The sequence below is a fragment of the Neofelis nebulosa genome, chromosome 9 (assembly GCF_028018385.1).
Source record: "Neofelis nebulosa isolate mNeoNeb1 chromosome 9, mNeoNeb1.pri, whole genome shotgun sequence".
In the NCBI taxonomy this organism is placed as follows: domain Eukaryota; kingdom Metazoa; phylum Chordata; class Mammalia; order Carnivora; family Felidae; genus Neofelis; species Neofelis nebulosa.
The window spans coordinates 22,760,470-22,782,448 of NC_080790.1; the positions used below are offsets into that span (position 1 = coordinate 22,760,470).

Sequence of the window (21,979 nt, forward strand, 5' to 3'; positions counted from 1 at the left end):
AGGAGTTCAGGCCAGTTATTTTGTTGCTCAACTTGGGTTCGTTTGATGCTTCCTCATGATTAGATTCAGGTTAATGGATTTTTGGCAGCGGCGCACGTACCTGGTGTGTGTCCCGAGGGCACGTGATGCCAGCGTGATCACTTGGCTAAGGTGGTGTCCACAAGCTTTCTTTAACGTTACTAATTTTCTCTTTGTAATTAATGAAAAACTTATGGGGAGATATGTTGAGACTATTAAAACATCCTCATCAGACTTCCACCCGCTAGTTTTAACATCCATTGATGAGTTTTCTAGCTTCTTTCCTTCTATTTATTAGTTGGCTTTCTATTACAAAGAAGAGCTGCCCTTGTGTGTTTATGTACCCATTTACCTCTTTGTATCAGAAAATTCGTATTTGTCTATTTGTATCTATTTGTATTACTGATTCTGTTTTATTCAGTGGGGCATATGCCATTGCTATCATTATTTTGTTGCATAAAGAAAGATAACCCCGTCTCCAAAAAAAGGATTGTTTGGAGTGCTGTATTAGATTTCTGTTACTGCTGTAACAGATCACTGCAATTTTAGCAGCTTAAAACAACACAGATTTATTGTCCTACAGTTCTGTAGGTCAGAAGTTCAGTGTAAGTTTCACTGGGTTAAAATCAAGGTGGTAGGGAGCCGTATTCCTTTCTGGAGAATCTAGTGGAGAATCTGCCCCTGTGTTCACTTGGGTTGTTGGAAGAATCCGGTGTCCTTGCTGGAGATCACCCAGTGATCTTTCCCGGCTTCTGTGGGCTGCCTGCCTCCCTTGGCTTGTGGCCATCCTCCTCCATTTTCAGAGCCAGCAACAGGTCCGTCTTGCTTCCAGTGTTTCCTGTCCCTTCTGGTGGCACGTCTCTTATTTACTCCTCTGTTTCCTTCTTCTGCTTTTAAGGACTCATGTGATTAGATCAAGCCCAGCCAGGTAATGCAAGATAATTATGTCAAGGTCTTTAACCTTCTGGGAAGTCCGTTTTACCATGTAAGGTAACATATTCACAGGTTCTGAAGACTATTCTGCCTATTATTCTGCCATTATTCTGCCTGTCACAAATGCCTAACCCTGTTCAAGGCTTGTGCTAGGAACTTGCTTCTGTTTAATCAGAAAAAGACATCAGGCAGAGAATTACAAGCAAAGAAACTGTTCAGTGAGAGATTGTTTCATATTTTGTTAAAAGGAATAGGCTTATAGTCAGGAGCAGGGGCTGAGAAGAACATAGAGTATTAACAGGGCCTCAGTCACAGTTCCTGAAGGGTTGGGCAGGCTGCGGAGAAACCACACAAGCATGGAGGGCTTAGTGTCCAGGTGTCCCTGTTGCAAACTGAAACTGTGGTACTATTGGCTGTAGGAACTTCCATGCATGCAGGGCTGGTGAGAAAGCACATATGGGGGACAGGCATGGCTCAGAGTTCCTACTTCCCGCATGGAGCACCCTCCCTTTTCACAGCACCTAGCACGCCTGTCTCTTAATCATGTGCTTTCACTTTTTTTTAAATTTTGTGCCAAGAAAGTTTATATGCTGAGATTGGATCTCTCAGTTGTTCCAGGATTTCTAAAGCTTTCTTTAATAAGACAGGCTTCTAGGGTTCTGAACCCAAAAAAACTACCTTCCTGTGTACATCACTGCACTAGACCAGGAGATAACGAGAGAACCAAGGGGGATTTGAGAGTGGTTGGCCCCATCCTCACTGTGCATATAAGAAGACAATACCAAGAAAACTAAGTGATCACTAGAGCCCCCACGGCCAGATGGTCTGTGGTGCGAGACAGGGTTTCGAGCAATGGTGAAATACATGGCTTCGGGAATTGAATGGCTCGATTCAACCCAGTGTCTTTCATTTACTGGATGAGTTAACAGAGTCAGTTACCCAACCTGCCACGCCTTACTGTGTATCTGTAGAACATGTCAACCTCATAGGTCTCTTATAAGGAGTAAAGAAAGCTAATGAATGAAAGCTTTCAGTACAACTCCTGGCGCATGGAAAGTGCTCGGTATGTGGTACCTGTCGTTACTGATCTTCTGACAGTAGTAGAATCTAGATCAATAATGTAGAACCCCAAAGCCCTTGGGATTTTAGGGTCCCAACCCTGGAACTAAACTATGTAAATACTCTGCACACCTCTCAGGTACTTCATCCATTTGGTTGGCCATTGCCCTTCCCATTACGCCTTTGCTCACCAAGTTCAACACCTTCTATGCTTTACATTCACTTATTTTTATACCTTGGCTTCTCTGTCTTTCTTTCTTTTTCTCCCTACTACCGAGGTAGTATGTGCCAGTTATAGCCACCAATACCAATTCCAGTACCACCAAAGAACAAAGTATACATGGTAAAATGTCTTCATTTTGTCCTACAATAGCTCCCCCTTACCCTGGAAGTTACTCAACATCATGATCTCTTCATTCCCAAGTGGGCAGTGGAATTAAAAACCCCTGTCAGTTGGATTTCCCTCCGTTAATCTAGAATTTCTGTCTCTCCACCACCACTGGTTTGTGTTCTCACTCTATTGCTCTCTGTCCCCTCAGAGGCCCAAAGAAGGCCTCTGAGATGCTCCGGAAGCCCCTGTTCTCTCTGACTCTGTCCCCTTTCTGCCTCTGTGTCTTTCCGTTTCTGTCTGGGGGATGTGCTCCCCAGTGATGTGTCCACCCTTCTTCTTCCCCATGCTGGGGCCAACGCTGACCTATGTGGGACCACCCTCTTCCTCGGGACAGTGAGCCTCAAGCTTTCACCTCAATGAAAAGGGAGAGGGGAAATATGACTTACTAGGAAATACACGATATGTGGATGTAGTGTTTTCAAACTGTTGTCCCTATTAGCTCAGCTTGGGGTTTTGTTGTTGCTGTTTTAATTTAGACGTAAAAATGGTGTCATCTATTACATACCATTCTGCAACGTGCTTTTTCTTTTAACAATATATCATGGTCATTTTTCTAAACCATGACCTATAGGTCACTGTCATTCTTCCCAGTGGGTACGTTGTACTCCACCGGAAGGTTCTCTCCAATGTATTCAGCTCCTCGGTCAGCGGATGTTTCCCTTTGAAACCTGCTTACGTTTGTGATTTGGTTCTACCTGTGTGAACGAGCCATACATTCTCTCTGAGCACTGGCTCAGTCCTCACCCTTCTAAGGAGGCTCCTGTCTCTGAATATGCCCAAGTCATGTGTTGAGTCTGGAGGACAGTTAGAGCGTTTGCTGCTCAGGTGATGAGCATGGCTGCAGCTCGAGTTTGAGGAGGTGATATGAGTGAGCTTCAGGGCTCCCCCTGCTCTGAAGTGACCCTGAGCCCCTGTTCATTCCTAGCGAAATGAGGAAGCACGCACGGAAGTGAGTTGTTCTCCGTTTGCCACAGCTCATACTGAGAAACCTTCTCGGTCTGATTGAGAGAGAGGGACACTGATGTGAGCCTGGGGCCTTTCCTCTGAGTGGCCGAGTGGCAGGGGTGGACTGCTGAGCCCTGCAGACTTCGATGCTCAGGGTTTGCCAGACGGCCTGGAAGTTGTGGACCCCTCCCTGCCTTTCTCCTCAAAGACTGTAAATGTCCACAGACATCTGTGGGATTATTAGCTGGGGAAAGTACCAGGACTCCTGAGAGTTAAGAGTGTCTGCACCTGCCTCCTTACACCAAGAGGTCTGGTCAGCATGTTCTTCTTCCATGTGAGTCTGGGTGAAATTGCTTCGGGTCCGTTGATGCCAGTGATGCAGTTGTGCTACAGAGTCAGGACTCGGTGGCTGTGGTTCAGCCACCCAACTTTTTAGGTAAGTTGTGTTTGCATTCCCCTGTCTGCTATTAATATTGCTCTTTTAATAATGTTTCAGTTTTGAAACCAGAAGAAAATCATAATTCTGCAGCAGTCACGAAAGTTTCAATAAACAAATTATTAGGCCAAACTCAATTATATTTGGCCAATTAAGTTGGCGTTCTCCTTGTCTGCATTTACCAGAACCCATTCCCTGCCTGACTAAACCTTTCTTGTGTCTGTGCCACGGGGTTGAAGAAAGCAAACGCACCTGCCTTGTGGGGTAAGCAAGCACCCCACAAGCCCAGACTTCCCAGAGCTGCCTGGGCCCCTGCTGCATCTCCTCAGTCCTGCCCCACAATCTTGGCCCAGGAGTGTGCAGGCCCTTGTTGACTGGCATGGCTGTTTTGAATAATCTATTTTAGAGAATTTGATAAAAATAGTGCTTAAACCAATGGAGATATATATATATAGAGATCTATATATAGATCTCTATATATATATACATATATATCTATGTATCTATATATAGATATATCGATATATAGATATATAGATACATAGATATATATATATATATATATATATTTTTTTTTTTTTTTTAAGTGAAAGACACAGGTGAGTAAATTGTGATACTCAGAAACAGGCTCCCGGTTCTGCCAGATGGGTATTAACAGAACTGAACTCCCACTTTCTCCATTAGTACGTAAACAATTTATTTAATAAGATAAAATGCTTTTTACATGATGAGCATCTACTGAATGCGTGTTGTTTCTGTTAGAATTCCGATGGTGCGCATAGCCTGCTCAACCCTCATGTCTGCAGATTCCCTTCTCCGTCATCTTTTCCTGTCCTCCCTGTCCCCAGTGTGCTCCAGAAAATGGCCCCCTCTGCTTCCCAGGTGACTTCCGGAGCATGCCGCCCTGGGGGCGGGGAGGATGGAGGGTTCTGTGGAGGGGGGCAGTACTCCCATCAGGTGTCTGTGTCGTGCTTTGGTGCGCTGGTGACATCCTGTGTGCACACCTGTGGGCATTTCCTGGGGCAGTAGCTGGCAGCGGGGCGAGGCATCTCTGCCGTGGCAGCGGAGTAGAGGGCGTGCTTCTCAGCAAGCAGTGGCCTGCGGTTCCCGCTCCTCTGCATCCACTGCCTTGATTTTATCATACTCTCGGTCACAGCGGGCAGCCGTGGCATTGCGGTGGGGAGGAGGAGCTAGAAAGGCGGCGAGAAAATCGGTGGACGTCCGGAATGACGTGGGTGATTTGGCTCGTAAAGGTGGAGCCGGGGCTGGGCCGGATGCTGCCAACATTGGAAGACCAATGTGATTTTGCCCGCAAGCTGAGAAGATCTTCCACTCCTGAGGATAGAAGACTTCTCCTTCTGTGTGTTCAGTACAGTGATTCTCATGTTGGGTTGGGGGCAGTTGGAAAATCTGTGCTATTAGTTCATACCGGAAGCAGCTGCAAGGTGTTTTGTTTTGTTTTATTCAAATCACACATTTCTTCACCCTGAGATTCTAGATTCTAGATTCTACCCTAGAATGGGGATGAGAGAAGAGATATTTTTTTCTTCTCCACCTTCCCTTCTCTCCAAGAGAATCGCTGGAGGGATACCACAGTATGTGTGTGTGCTGGGGCGGATGAAGGTGGAGAATCACTGCCTACTGGCTTGTCTGTCGACTGTTTATATATGCTGTAGAGGGTGTTCAAGAATAAGCTGATTTCTTGGGGTGTCTGGGTGGCTCAGCTGTTTAAGCATCTGACTCTTGTGGGCACAGGTCATGATCTCAGGGTCGTGGGATCAAGTCCCGCGTCGGGCTCTGTGCTGACAGCATGGAGCCTGCTTGGGATTCTCTGTCTCCCTTTCTCTCTGCCCCTCCCCCGTCAAAATAAATAAATAAACTTAAAAAAAAAAAAAAAAAGGAATAAGCTAATTTCCAACATTAACCAAAATGGCATGTGCCTTTTCCATGTGAACCAAACCAAAATAACAACCGAAATACTTAACTTACCTGCATGTTATGGACAATTTAGTTTACCAAGTTAGTCACAAAAGATAAAATCACTACATCAAAAGTATTCAGCCTCTAACTGGTGTTTTCATTTATGATGAATATTATTCACTGGCTGTTGTTAAACATTAACTATAACACATATATCCTGAGGGAATGAAATAGTGACTTGCAAAAGTTTTGGAATTGTGGCATCTCATTGTTATCCGTAAATAGTTTATGTGTTGGACACGTGTTTTTAATTACTTAATTTATTTATTTTTAATGTTTATTTATTTTTGAGACAGAGACAGAGTGAGAGTGGGGGAGGGGCAGAGAGCGAGGGAGACACAGAATCCGAAACAGGCTCCAGGCTCCGAGCTGTCAGCACAGAGCCCAACATGGGGCTTGAACTCATGAACCGTGAGCTCATGACCTGAGCCCCAGTCAGATGCTTAACCGACTGAGCCACCCAGGCGCCCCACATGTGTTTTTAATTTAAAACAAGAACAAAACAACACTTGAACTTTACACAATCCCTTTTGTGATAACTCTGGACGTGAGCGTGTCCCAGAGCCAGACCCAGGAATTGCTGCCACTCAGCTCAACAGGTCATTTATTTATTGAGATTGACTATTTTGTTACTTTTTATTGCTAAATTGTAGGTCCATTTCATCTACCCAGACTATTCTCCTGCCTCTCCCTGCCCCCGCCAAATGCCTTTTAAATCCCTGCAGGTGAATTCCGTCTAAACTTTGTCTGGCTTACAAAAATTGGGGGTGTTTCATGCTTCAGTCAGTGTACTCGGAGTGAGTGTCCCTCTTGTGATGGCAGAAGCATGCCCATACAATGCCCAAGACGCTGGCTTAGGCCTCTGCCGACAACCCTGAGCTCTCACAAAGCGTTGAAGGTTTGGCCCGCATACCGTCAAGAAGCCAACATCCTCATCCTGAGTACAGGCCAGGCCTAAGGTTAGCAGTAAGACCAGCATTTCATTGCTTCATTTTCCTATTAAGCTCTGGGTTGCTGATGGAAGCAAAATTCCAATGTATTGACACACTACCACATTGTTAACACGATAGGGAGGATTTGATTATGGGAGAACAAGTCCAAAAACGGTAAATTGACAAAAAAAAAAAAAAAAAAAAATCCGAGGCCTTCCCTCTCCAGGCAGCTTTTGCGGTTGCATTCCTTTATTTGATGTGGTCCCTCCTTCTCGTGTGCCAAACGGTGCAGTGTGTAAAAGTGATGATGTTGCAGAAAAGGGCAAGGGAGGGGCCAGGAGGAGATAGGGAGTGAGCTGTTTAGTAACAAGAGAAAGAAAGCAGAGCTTAGGGATCAAAGACAGAAATACCTGTTTCTCCAAGCAGGAAGAAGAAAGAAACGTGGGATTCCTTGCCCTGTGCTTGGGTCCAGACTGAGCCCGCTGTCAGCTGGCACCTCTCAGGCCAACCCAGAGCAGGAGACAGGGAGGCCACAAGCTGCCTGTAGGTGAGAAGAACGGCACAAGTCCGAGCTGAGTGCCGGGGGTTACCAAGGGCAGCAGCGTTAGCTGGGGAGGGCCCCAGGGAAGAGGGGTGGAGAACAAAGGCTGCCTTCCATCATCAGATTATGGGACTGAACACGTTTTAACACCAGCCAACCTCGGAGGCAAGTCCTAAGACAAGCATTGGAATCTAAATGAGGAAAATGTTTCCATGCAAGAACAGGATTTTATTTATTTACAATTTTCAGGCTGGGCAGCTTTTCTAATTGTACGGTTTGTGACTACCCAAAGTGACATTTTCTGAGTTTTAAAATTATCTCTTTTTGCGCTGTGAAAAGAGCATATATGATTCATCTTAATATTTCTGAGGATCAGTCACCAACTAACAGCTAGTATTTTGGGTGGGAGGAAGGCTTTTGTAGGCAGCTTTTTCACCTAGCATAGACGTAGAAAGCACCAGAATATGCCTCAAGCTTCATTTGAGATCATATAAATAGCTCTCTTGCACAGTGTTCCAATCCAGTGTCATTATGAAACTCCCACAGCGCACGAGTTGCTGCTTAACGTCCACCTCACCCTCGCCTGAGAAAGACTAATGCTTGTGGTTTCCCTGCTGGTCGAATATGGTTGGTAAGAGGTTTGACCAAAGGGGCTTCTTTTCAATTTTGCTAACCTGATCCACATCTTTTCGGCTCTATTTCTTCTTGGATATATATACTTCTCCTCAGCACCCCTAGAACTGTCAAATGACCTAGGATCCTAGATCAAGAGTCCGCAAACTACAGCCTACTTTGTCTGGCTCGTGAGCTAAGAAAGATGGTTTACATTTCTAAAATGGCTAGAGAAGCACTTAAAGAATAATATTTTGTACTTTGTAAAAATGGTATGAAATCCACATTTCAGTGGCTCTGAATAATTTCGTTGGAGCACAGCTGCGTCATTCGTTTACAAATTGTCAACGGCTGCTTTCATGCCGTGGCGTCAGAGTTGAGTAGTTGCAACAGAGATGTTATGGACACAGAGCCGACACCATTTACTGCCTGGCCCTTTACTGACCAAGTTTGACGACCCCTGTCCCGGACCCTTGAAACCTTCCTTTTCATAATGACTATTTCAGAAAATATGTATACGTTTTACTGACTTTTAATATCCATTTTGGAAATTTGACTCCTGTATCTTTCCCTACATTCATTTGACTTTAGTACCACAAATATTTATTGAGTGCCTACTAGGAACTTGGCACTATTCTTTGTTTCTGGTGTAACAGCAGGGACCAAAACAGACCAAAACAGACAGAAGTCCCCATTCTAGTGAAGGGTGGTGGGGGGAGACGGTAAACAGATACAGTATATAGAACGTTTTATGGACATATAGGCCATAGAGCAGGTAAAACAAAGATGAGGAGATACCTGGGCTGGAGGTGGCTTGTTTTAAATAGGTTGTTCAAGAAGCCTTACTAAGAAGGTGATATCTGAGTAAGACCTGAAGCGGGTGAGGAAGCAGGCCCTGCAGACGGCTGGGAAGAGTGTTCCAGGCAGAGAAAAGACCAGAAGGACTGGCCACGTGTCCGAGGCAGAAACACTGAGGTAGGAGCAGCCCCGGCTTACCCATGGGGGCAGGAATCCAGATGAGAAGGTACGGGAGATTGGACAAGGCTGACTGAATGTGGAATGTGAGGGAGAAGAGTCAAGGATGACTGGGGAGCCAGTAGGCTGGAGCTGCCATTGGCTGCAAAGGGCTGAGGGCAGGAGCAGGAGGTTTGCAGCCAGGGTTTGCTTGTGCGGGTTGAGTTGGAAGTGCCCTTGAGACATCCAGGCAGAGGCATGGAGTAAGCGGTTGGCTGAGTCCCTAGTTGAGGAAAGGTCTGGACTAGAGTATAAGTTTGGAAGTTGTCAGTGTAAAAGAGTTACGTTAAGCAATGAGGTTCATTATCCAACCTCAGAGGTTTCCTTATCTCCAGGACATCTCTCACTCTGTGACTAAACAGAAGTTCTTTCTTAACCTCTAATTTTCTTTCCTGCCCAGGTCACCACTTGCATGCACCAGGATCTACTCTTGTCTCTTCTTACCTCCTCCAGACAGATGCCCTTTCAGCAGTAGCTGAAGTATGACATACGCTTTTCTCATAGGGGCAGAAGCTGTTCGCTGTGGTCCAGGCCCCACGGTCTGCTGTCTGCACAGTCCCTGGCCTTTGATCTTGTGCCTTGCCTTCTTGTAAAGTAGAATCTCTGTCCTTACTTCCGGCCTAGTCCTGATTTCACTGCTCCTCTGTCTTGCCTTCTGGTTACCTGCAGGTAACTACACTGCCTTTTGTCCATGTGTAAACTCAGTGCTAATCACCCTTTTCTAGTTGTTTCCAGAAACATATTCTACTTCCACGCTAAGCCTTAAAGTCCTTGAGAGCATGTCTAGGTTTTCTTCACCTTCTTGTCTGCAGTGCCTTTCAAATTGTCAGTGACCTAATGCACCAGGGATGGGGTGCAAGTTTGCTTTTCCTGCACCTTCCACATTCTCAGTCCCAGTTGTGCATCCTCAGCATCATGTACAGAGCAGTGGTGTGAGGACCGCCTGCACCTACATCCGTTAGAGAATCTTAAAATGCAGATTCCAGGGTCCCATCTCAGACCTGCTGAACCTAATAAATCAGCTTCTCTGGGGTGATGCCTGGGTATCTGAGTTTTTAACAGGCTCCCCAGATTATTCTCACACAATCATGACAACTAGTAGTGCAGAGAAAAGATCGCGATCCCATTTTCAGGGTTTCCAGCTTTAAGACCTTGGGCAAGTCCCCCATCTCAAGTCGTAGTCTTCTTATCTCTATAATGGGTATAACAACACTTCCTACCTACTTTGTAAGGCTGTTGTAAAAAAAAAAAAAAAAATGAGCACTTTGGAAACAAATTGTAAAGTGTTATGTTCTGGCACCTTGGCTAATCTCATCTTCTGGTATCTCTGCTTGATTTTGTGTGGGCAAGCCCAGCTGCAGCTTCTACAGATTAGCTCTTTGAGCACAGAGACCAGTAATGTGCACATGAAGTTGCCTAATGCTGTTTATGTGCCTGAGCCTTTAGTGACTAACAGTAAACAGGAATCAGGTGGATACCCTTCTCTGCCCTGGCCAGGCAGAGGCATTTTTCCCCCCTCGTTCTCTGTGTCTGCCATTGACCATCATTAAAACCAGCGTGCCATGAGGGAGTTGTAAAAATGCTTGTGGGTTTAGTCGAGGGTATAGTCGAGGGTAACTGTGGTGTGCGCTGATGTTTTACTAGCTTTATTGATGTATACTTGACAAAATTGTAAGATATTCAAAGCATACAGTGTCACGATGTGATACATGTAGGTATTGAACTTTTCGCAGTAAATATGTTATAAAAGTACACCATAGGAAGAGGAACCTCTGCCTGTGTAATAGCAGAGTGGTAAAGCCATTCATTGGAACCTCAGGGTTGTAAATTTATAACAAACTCATAGTCACTTTACACATTCCTGATGACTGGTCTTTGAAAATAGTTCCATTTCTTAAAGAAGTTGTGGTGCAGTCAACTGCAGATACGCGGCGAGGGATCAAAAGGCAAGAGGGAGAAAGCTTTTCTTTTGCCTGGTCTGTTCACGTCTCGTGTGGCCAGGCATCACTGTAAGTAGTTCAGACCAAATCTTAATACAACATCTGCCGAGTCCGTTGTTGTTTTGGGGGATTTACTTTAAATGCTTTTCCACATGCTAACAGAATCCTGATGGTGGACAGCTGTTAAGATTACCGTCCCTTGAAGGCTTTTTTAAAGATGTTAACAAACTTAAAAAACACATTTCCGAACAAAAACTTGGTTAGCTTTCATGTCGTGAGACATGTTCTGTCTGCAATCACCATATTCCATCTTTTGTATTTTTGTAAGCGTGAAGTCTCTTGGCTTGCGTGCCGCCTCCTATCTGCTGAAACTGCCCATCGTGTCCTCCGGCCCTCAAGAGTGCTTCTGGGTTTCCTGGGGTTCGCTTGCCTACGATGAAAAAGGCCTTAACTGCTTCTTCAGGTACCTGAAGCAGTTGAATAAATGTTCCTGGAAGCAGCCTCAGTGGCTCAGTCAACCCAGGCGTCTGCCTGAACCACCCAAGCCAGAAGGAGCCCGATAAAGCTGATACACGTGGAACCGATATCTGGTCTGCAGACAGGGATTCAGAAATCGCAGAAGTGATAACCTGAGGGTGGGGTAGATTTAGGTCAGAGACGCCTGGATTTAGTTGACTCTGCCATTTACTATATATGTGACCTTGGAGAGGTTCCGGAACTTCTCTAAGCTCCGGCCTTCCCGTCTGTAAAATGGGATAACGCTTCTGGCGCAGCTTGGTGTGAAGCAGAGTTGATGACATATAGGAGGCCACTGAGTAGAGTGCCTGACACCTACCGCTTCTCAGATGGACCTATTATTCCCTCTTCGTCCTGTGGAAAGTTCACTCACTGTACCAACGAAATCCGTCATATTTTAAACTCTTCATGTATACGGTGCCCAAGCAAGGAACCACTGATTCAAATTGCCCATATAGTATGTCTTCACATTCTTAAGTTACTCTATTTAATAATTCTGTAACCTTCTAAATAATTTTACTTAACAATTTCAGCTTCTTTTTACACTTCTCCTCCAGAGGGACATTTTCTAAGTATTCAGTCATATTTGTCATTGTCTCAGAACATTTCCATTTTCATATGTCCCTCTAAAAATGGGAAACAAGAAATGGAATACAGTACTCTAATAAAGACCTGATTTATGCTGAATAGAAACATTGGGTTAGTCACAAATGTAGTATGGCCAGCCCTCCATTGGTGCTCAGTGAACCCCTCATCCAGTTTGACTCCCCATGTTTTCTTCTACTTGTAAACTTGTCTCTGTGATCTCTGTTTTCTCCTGTTATACTTGCTGAGATTTTTTTTTTATTTATTTTGAATTATACCCTGATTTTGTTTAACTGAGGTATCCAGAGATTCTTGAGACGGCTCAGAGTTGAATCTATGAAATGAGGCAAGAACTAACAATAGCACTAGAAAATGCTTTGCTAGGAAACAAGAAAATCCCGTTGGGAACAACAAACAAATAAACCAGGGTCTCTCCTTAATGTACTATTTGTGTGCTTGTGGGTTTTCAGAAGCTATACGTGACTTTTTTTCTCTATCCTGCAAGTTAACTTGTTGTGACATATGATATCTTAAGAACAAGTGAGATGGCACAGTGATGAGTTTCATGATACAAGCTTTTTTGAGGATAATTTCAGCCACTTACACTGCTGTTTCAGGACATAGGGGGGTGAGAGTTTCAAATTTCTCACACCTCTTTGTATGAAAGAATTTCTGATGAAAAAGGACGTAGACTTTGGAACCAAGAAGACTCTGCGGCTCGCTTGCCCGGGTAACCTTGGAAAGATACTTAGACCCTAAGACCCTTGGTTTCCCCTTCTGTAAATTGGACTCATTAGGTCCACTTGGCCGGGCTGTTATGAGGTTTAGAGATAGTGAAGTGCCTGGTAGGGTGCCTGGCAAAAGTGGATACTCAATAAATACCAGTGACTTCTGTTTTGCTGTAATGGCCCTCCTGGCGGGCCACCAGAAAACATACTCTGGCATTATAGAGTGCTCCAGATTCTTGAGGTTCCCTGGCACCTCTCTACCGTGAAGGGAATTAGCAGTGGTGCCCTAATCACATATCCAGAATGGGAAACTAAAGTCCTTAAACACAGTTAGGCATACAGTTAGTGTTTGTTGAATTGAATTGAAGGCTCACCTTTCCTTAGGATGTCTCTTAGCCTTGGGGCTTAGTGGCAGCTTGTGTCCATCTGACATCCTGGAAGTTCCCCACGTCAGTGCTTGACCCTCCAACACTCCCCAGAATCATATTGTGGAGGAGGCAATGTCCTCTCCCTCGGAATCCCATCCAAAGGCAAAAGCTGGATGATAACGCTGAGCCAAGTGTCTCTGAAGGGCCTTGACATAACCCTTGACCACAGCATGTTCCAAGAGGAGGCGGTTTAGAATGAAGTCTCTCTTGGAGTGCTTGGTGCTATTTTAATATTAACGTGATTGTGATTGTTATTTCTCCCTTGAGAGAGAGGGGTCTTTTTGAGAGGAGTGTTACCCCACTGCACTGATGGGAGCATTGAATAGAACCAAGCAGAACAAACTTGGCAGAAGCAAGAATTATAATTGAAAACCACTGGCCCTTCTTGCTTTCTCCAGTGCCAAGTCATGTTTTGCTCGGGCTAGTAAGGTAAAACCCCACGTGGAGAGGAAGAGTTACTGTTCCATAATGGGTTAAAATCAAACCCCATCGTCCCAAGTCAGGCCTTCAGACAGGCTGACTCCCTGCATTTTTCCATGTCAAAATGCTCAAAAGTATTTCCTTTGTGTTGTTGCACTGTAGCCAAGTCAAGTCTTCAGTATTAGAAGTGCTCTGAGTATTTGCAGACAGAGCCAGGTTCACAAAGGGCTCTCTTGGCTGTATTTGCATGGAAAACCATTGTATCAATACATTTAACACAGACAGTTCTTGTATTTGACTTTTACATCCAGTGAGACGGACCTGGAAATGCTTTTCTGGCTACCTTTTGGTCTATTCAACTCCATTGTTGGACAGATTTCTCAGACTCTGGTCTTGTCCTTCTAATTTGTATCCACAGATTCAGTTTCAGTTCTAAGAATTATCAGCTAATTTCATGGCGCATTTCAGTCAATAAAGAGATAGATGGTATTTTCTCATCAGAACAGCCCCTTCACCCCTTTCTCCTCCTAATTTCAACCTGAGATGCCCCCCCCCCCCCCAGTAGTTGATTTTCCGTCACTTTGTACCCTGCTTCCTCACCTCACCGGTCTGAAGATCAGAAGAATCAACAGCAGTGGTCCCCTCCACCCCCTTCTCACCCTGTCCTCAGCCCCTTCCCGCCGCTAAGCCAACCGGTCCAGCCCTGCCCTTTCCAGCCAGCCCTGCCTTCCTGGGAAGAGCTCCGTGAGCCCTGGAATCTGCACAGGCTGAGCCTTCTGTTGTACGTGCTCAACCCAGTAGTTTTTGATTCATGAATATTAAATAATTAGAGATCACAAGGCCTTACCTCCATCTTGCACCTTTTAAAAACATAATAGCTTTTTTATTTCATGGCACTTGACTTTGTTTATTGAGCATGATCAGGGCAGCATTCAGGCTATAGCAAACCTGTTAAATATTTACCCACGAGGCGGATATTTATACATGAATCAGCAGCACTTATCAGTGTGTGACGCTGGAAGTCAGGTTCAGTACCCTCCCAAGCTGAGGAACTCCCGAGTTAAAGAAAGGCTGCAGTAAGTGCCATTTTAAAAATAAACTCTCACTTAAAGCAATCCTTCGTAGTATCGGAAGCACTTCACTCACTGAGGCTCACCCTGTGCAGCCAACTCGGTCACCCACAGTGAGACATGGCAGAGAGGGTGGCTCCTCGCATCTGAGATCCAGTGAATCTGGTCGTTTGGTGGTTGGGGTGGGAGAGACTGAAGTACGAACAAAATCGACAGGAATGCTTGCTGGGCTGCTGTGTGGAGGAATGTCAGGAGAGATGGTGGGCTGTACAACACAGTGCCTGCTTCAGGGGTAGTCGGAGTGCTTCTGGAAGCCCTACAGCATCCCTGGAATCCTGGTCCCACTCACTGGTAGCCAGACCCACTGTTTCTTCCCGTCCCTGCAGCCCTTTCAAGAGTAAAAGCCCCCTGCTCTCAGGGAGGCACAGAATTCAGCAGTAACAGCCTGGACTCTGGCAGTAGGCAGGTCTGAGCTCAGATCTTGACTTTATCATTTTCTGGCTGTGTGAATGAACCCAAGGAAATTTCTTCTGCTCTCTGAGCCTCAGTTTCTTCACCTGTAAAATTACACTGATAATTGTCACCTCATTGAATTGTGGGGAGGATTAAGTTCGATCATGAGAAAGCACCTAGCAACAAGTGTTAGTTCCCGATGAACACAGAAGCAGAGTGGAGAGAGACGGGCCTGGCGGCCAAGCAGACGGTCTTTGGATTTCTCCACATCTCTGCTTCTTTCCATCATTACAGGTAATTTTGGTTTAATGGCTGTATTTCAGAAGCAGAGAGAGTCTCAAGTTTAGAGGATTACCCACAGACTATTTTCATTTTTTTGTATTCAATTTAATGAATGATTAAGAACTTATCCTGTAATATTTTATACGAGTCAAAGCCCATTATAATCAATTCCAGGAAACTGTTCAAATTATTTTTTGGAATTTTATCATGCCAAAGATTGTTCCTCTAAGCAACGAGAAGCTGGATCTTGGTATTTTCTGTGTCACACAGATATTTCCCCCAGTAACTACAGGATATAAATATTGGATTTGTTACTCTTGTGCTACAGAATTTTCTTCTGGATCAGTTTCCATCCTAATGGAACCAGTAGAACCTTCCGGTTTGAAGTGTGCCCTCTGTGTACATTTGCATACAAAAGAGGGGACAAAAAGCCTTCTTCCAGTTCATAAGAAGTCATAGGAATTTTCCTAGCCTTCTTCAGAGTTTAGAGTAAATCTAAGCCAGTGTCTGCTCTGAGAGTAGCAAACGGAAATGATGTTCTTGCTGATTCTGTGCGGTTGCAGGCTGTAGATGATTCATTAATGTCATACTTAGTCAAATGCTGTCTCATAATTTTCTCAGTTGTCAGAGTTGTTGTGCTTTTTAGGTATCATCTGAATAGAAAAAAGTCAACAGCAAATATTTCCACCTGATGTTGACTTCCTCATATCACCTGGGGTTTTATTTGTGTGTTGGGACATTTTCATTCCATAAATAAATAAACAAAATATTCATTCCTACCAGAAAAATTAATTTCAGAAATCTGTAGTCAATAGGGAGACAGGCTGGGTCTGGAACCCTTTCAGTAGTTCTGTGTATTGTTCTCTGTATCGCAAACCCTCGGCTAAGTCTTTCTGCTCTAAACTATTTAGGAATGATTTTCTAGACTGTTATTGTGAAGCACTTTGCTTCCGTTTACTGCCTTGTAACTGTGGGGACTTGGTTAACGAATTATCACAGCATTAACAGATCTTAGGGGTCTTTTTACACCCCATCATATTACAGAGATGGTTCAAGGGGCTTACGGCAGAAAACCTACACATTAAGCTAAACTTCAAATAAGAAAAACAAATTAGGACCAAAGGAAACTGAGAGAGAAAAGAAGATAAAATCAAGATTGGATGATTACGAGAGGCGCCTGCTTGGGTGGCTCAGTCGGTTAAGTGTCCAGTTTCGGCTCAGGTCATGATCTCAGTTCGTGAGTTCGATCCCCGCACCGGGCTCTGCACTTACAGCTCAGAACCTGGAGCCTGCCTTGGATTCTGTGTGTATCTCTCTCTGTCTGCCCCTGCCCCACTCGCACTCTGTTTCTCTCTCTCTCTCAAAAATAAATAAACATTAAAAAAAAATAAGAACAGTTTAAAAGAATGAGATACGAACTGTATACTGCTCAGGACCTGGAAACTATTTCTGGATCCGTGTTGTGTCGTAGTGCTTGGTTTGGTGATTTTTGACTGTACCTTCTTGTTTAGATGGATTGGATGTCAGTGTTGACTTGGACTAGTTACAGACTTCCCACCCATATTGGTCCAGAGACACAGGACCAGGCGGCATGGTGTTCCAGAAGGTGTTTAATTAGTTGCCACCGTTTAAAACTTGAGACGTTAACTATTCTGGATTTCTGGATTTCTGGATTTCTGGCCTCACGTGAAAAATTGAGCTCCTATAAGACCGGGCCTGTGTTCCCACGTGGCAGAGATCAGCTGAAGAGAAGGGGTGGAGGGCCCTTTCCACTGGGCAGAAACTCCAGTTCTCTGTGCTCGTTTCCATCACCTACCTGGGCCGGGTAGACCCTGGAGTCTGCAGCCCCTGTCCTAGGCCACCTGCCTCACACTAAACATGAGGACGCTAAAGGCCAAGGAGGCTTCCCAGGGCCCCCAGGCTGGTGAGGGCAGAACTGGTCCCTCTGGTGCACTGTTGGGAGCGCTGCAGCAACTCAGTTCAGTTCAATTCAGGGGTTTAAGGAATGACTTCTGACTTCTCTTTGCCTGGCACGTAACGAAGGGGATGAAAAAAATGTGTTTCCATACTAGGTCCAACCCATTACTATTGGTAAGACATTTACCCATGCCAATCAGAATGTGCTAATTTGTACTCTTGTGTGACAGAATCATTCGTTGTTATTCATCGGTAACACGAACACGCTGAATTAACAAAGTGGGTTAAAATAAATCTAATCATAAAGCGAAGCCCATATTCCCGTTGTCATCATTCCAAGCGGTTCGTGGGCAGACCTTGGTAAGAGAAGCCAAGTCTGTGAGGGTACCACTTCTACCTTGTCGGAGCCCTAAGACAAGTGTCCCTTGTCCTCTTGTCCTTTCAGTGCGCTTGGAGGCTCCTCAGCTCTTCATATCCCAGCTTTCCCAGGAGGAGGATGTCTCATTGATTATGTGCCTCAAGTATGCCACCTGCTCACCAACAAGGTAAAAGCAAGTCTCCTGACCCTCCCCTCGCCCCTTGTAAGGCTCCTCTCTCCAGCGTGGCACCTACACGGCCTTGTGTGCAGGCGCCAGCTTCTTCACCCCATCTTAGAGTCAGTCTCCACCTGACGTCGGCCTTTCTTACTGTGAATTACAGCTCATCCGTTTCTCTCCCTAGTTCTTCACCCTCCTTCCTTTTCTAAGGATTCTGACCTCCTGCTCCAGCCTTATCTTCATCTTTTAAACTTCTGTCTCCTTCTTCTGAAATTTCCTTTGTGTCCTGAGTTTTTGCTAGATCGTTCACCTTTGAACTCCTCCATTTCCCAGTTATCTGATGCATGCATGCATGGCTTTGGGGGGGGGGGCGGTTGCCACTGGCTAGCATCAAGGTAATTCACTAGAGCTGCCTTCAGCTCTTTCTGTTTTTCTGTACCTCACTTTTTAGTAGTGAGTTCCTGATTGTCCGTGTCCTGTCCAGGAGCAGTTTGCCAGAGCCCCGCTCCTCAGGGTGAGATCTCCAGGTCAGCCGGTCCAATAACCCAGCACATCAGATTATCGAAAGCTTTCCCTGAGCTGCATTTATGAGCCATTACACTGCCAAGTAGCTGAGTTTACGTTAATGGCTATTGTTAGATACTTTTAAAAAAACATAAGAATTTGCTCGTTCATGTCCAGCCAGTGTATTTAGCTAAATACTGGACGTGTTAATCCACAAGCAATACTGATTTACTCTCTTCTTCTACATGGACTGACTCAGTTCACTTAAGTTCCAAAGTACTGTTTTCTATGCCCCTATTGACTTGTTCACATTGGCTTGGAAAATAAATCTTTTGTTTGTCTCTTTCTTTCAAAAGATGGCTCATCTCTATATAGGAAATATTTTAAAAGTACAATAATATTTCAGAGTCTTCAGTATTAGTTTTTAAATGTCAGAGAACCTAAAATCTGGCAACTCTGCAGTCTGTGGGCTTGGCACAGATTCCGGGGCATCTAACTCTCGTGAAGTAGACGCTTCTCATTGGACCAAATTCCCCCAGCCACTGCCCTCCTTGAGGACTGATCGGAGGATAGAATTCTTATTTACATTGTGGGACTTTACACTGCCTTCAAATCTGTGTCCCAGTATTTTAGAGAAACATGCGAATTTGGTCTTCCAGAATTGAGAAGAAAAGCCTTTTTTTAAAGCTCTCCAATTGAGATTAATTTCTAGTCATACATTTTTCTCCAAAAAATTGTATTACCATTTTCCCAGAAATATAAGAATCGGTTTGTTTTTCTTATCTGGTTCCCTTTCATTAATTTTACTTGTCTTTTAAAATTGATGTTCTTATGCTTGCTACAAACGAGGACAGTATGGGCTGCTTTTAGAAACAATCTCTTCAAATGAATTTCCATAATTACATGGGAATCTATCTTTATAGCCAGTTTTGTTGTGGGTTTCTGTTAAAATGGTTTTCTGTTTTTAAAATCAAGTACACAGAACTGTTTTCATCCCCTTTTTAAACAAAGCCACTTAAGCAAACTTATCATCTGTTTTTCTTTTCCCAAAATAACATTTCTGATCCTGCATTAAGCCTGCAAAGTAAGCACTGTTTTTATAAATTGACATAAACCCCTATTATATAAATAGAATTGTTTTACTTTTAAAGGGTACAAAATGGCTATCACTACCAATTGTGTCAAGGTTATTTCAAGCACTTTATCTCGAGCTTTTGTTAGCCATGGAAACTCATTGTGGCTATAGCCAATAAAAACAATTTGGGGGGCCGCTTCCCCCCGCCCCGCGCCGTTTCTTTGAGCCACTGTGAGGACATCATAAGGAATGAATTTTTGTGTTAGTAGCTGATGGGTAAATGACTAACTTTCAGATGCCCAGCTTAATAAGTTCACAATTTTTTTTGAAAATAAAAACGGTCATTTGGTGATAACAAGGAAATCTGAAAAGGCAAAATAAAATCTATTGTAACACTCCTTCTTCTGAATACTAGGAATTTGAAAAGAAAGAATTAAGCATTATCCTGCCTTTTCAATAGGAGTCCTAATTCAGGATAAAATAGCCCCCATTAGATGTGAGGAAACTCTTCTTTACAGAGAATTCCAGATGGTAAGTACACAAGGAGGGTTAGAATTTTTAAAAATCACCACTTTTTGGCTCCTAATGAAAAATCTGATTCAGACAAGGATCTCCAACAGGTATCGAAACCGTGAGGTAAAAGGTCGAGAGGGGACTAGGTCTTCTCATGCCTCGAGAAGCATACCCAGGGGTCACTGCTGGCGGCAGCAAAGGGGAAACCTCCCTTTACGATGGATTAGTCCTGCTGTCGTCCTGCTGTCGTCACCTAAATCAGTGATCAAGCCCACCATCACTTATGAAGTTGTTTTGCCAAAAATATTTAACCTGAATCTAGTCTAGTCTAGACACATTATTTTTTAAGTTTATTTATTTTGAGAGAGAGAGGGAGGGAGGGAGAGAGAGAATGCACAGGCACATGTGATTAGGGAAGGGGCAGAGAGAGAGGGAGCAAGAGAATCCCAAGCAGACCTCGTGCTGTCCGTGCAGAGCCCTACACGGGGCTCAATCCCATGACCCTGAGATCATGACCTGAGCCAAAATCAAGAGTTGGACGCTTAGCCAACTGAGCCACCCAGACACCCCCAGTCTAGTCACACCTTTAGTCTGACTTGCAATTAATAGGAAATACAGGGAGTAGAGGACAAATACAGGGAGTAAGGAAACAATCAGAGAGTCTAGAATGCAGAACATTCTACAAGACAACTAGCCCAATCTCTTTGAAAAGTCAGAATCATATATGTGCATGCAGGCATGGACACATGCACACACGGTCATATTAATCTACATTAATAGACTTTCTAGATTAAATGCCTGACCCTTGAGTATGCCCTGTCTTTTAAAAGAACATTTTGGGGACAATTGGGATATTTTGAAAACGCCCGGGGCACTAGATGAAGTCAGAAAATGGCTGATAATTTCTTGGGTACGATCATAACATTGCGGCTATGTAGGAAAATATCTTATTTTTTGGAGGTACATGCCCAAGTATCTAGGGAGAAACTTCCATGGTGTCTCTAAGTTCCTTTGAAATGTTTCAGCAAGATTGACTGATAGCTTGTTAGGGAGGTAGATGGCTGGATGAAGCAACCAGACAAAATACTCATAGTTGTTGAATACAGGTGGCAGGAATATGGGTATTCATTTAACCATTCTTTCTACTCCCTGAATCTTCGAAATGCTTTGTAAAATAGCATTTGAATACTCCCTGTTCCTCAGCTTTGGGTTCCTGTTCCAGGTGCAGTATGTGATTCAAGGATACCACAAAAGAAGGGAGTATATTGCTGCTTTCCTCAGTCACTTCGGCACGTAAGTTCCTCTGTGCTTAAACCATGTACCAACAATGTCCTCCCGTCCTGATGGCCCTAACGCGAGAGCTTGATTGAGAAAATAGCAGCTTGCTCTTGTACGGAATAGCTTTTCAGTGCCACTTTGATTCTTTTTGGTATGTTGCTTAAGCTAAAGCTCCCAGGAAGACATTTTTTAGGATTTTGCTACATATCAGAATCACATTATTGATTGTGGAGCAGAATTTGGAGCAGCCTCACGACTAACCCCAAGCCCAGCAGTAACGAGGGCAGCGAGGCCTGCTTGTTCTTGAGCTCTCTGCAGTGTGCACAGCGCACACCTCCAGCTGCTCCCCGGAGTCGTGAGGGAGGGAGCCACGTGGGCATTATTGGCACGTTTGACTGAAGAAAGCCCTGGACCTTTGAGAAGTCTTGTGACCTGCCCGGAAGAGACAGGGCCAGGGCGGGAACCCTGGTTCTCGAGACTCAGGCAGGCTTTTCTCAGGGAGGAAAGCCGGCATTAGACACAAAAGCAGCGACTCACACTCGGGATTAGGAGTTGGAAGAAGGCACAGAGAGGGGAAAGCAGGCATGGGGCTGGGGAGTGCATCTCCTCCTGCTGCCGCCCCGCTGGCTGGCCCCCTCCTTCAGGTTGCCGGTGGCCTGCTGTTCTGCAGCTCTGTTTTCCTAAATGGCGTCTGAGGCCTGGTTGAGCTTCTGCCCAGGGCTTAGCTCAAGGGCAGAGGGACCGTGTTTTCCCCACAGTCTTCTTCAAAAGATGGAGCGCTGTACCCATTCAGGGGGGCTGAGCACTAAGGGTGTTAGCGATCTGCTTATAGCCCACCTTGTTCCTGAGAAGGTTTATAAAGATAGAAAGATA

At 44.6% G+C, this 21,979-nt stretch overlaps 1 protein-coding gene across 4 annotated transcripts in view; it reads left to right on the forward strand.

Moving 5' to 3' along the window:
* Positions 1-21,979, forward strand: part of BABAM2 (BRISC and BRCA1 A complex member 2) — a 401,610-nt gene that overhangs the window by 297,540 nt on the left and 82,091 nt on the right. For all 4 annotated transcript variants that reach the window (XM_058682896.1, XM_058682897.1, XM_058682899.1 and 1 more), the window contains 2 exons: positions 17,646-17,745; positions 21,051-21,121. In XM_058682896.1, coding sequence (XP_058538879.1) covers positions 17,646-17,745; positions 21,051-21,121 — 171 coding nt within the window. The remainder of the gene's footprint in view (positions 1-17,645; positions 17,746-21,050; positions 21,122-21,979) is intronic.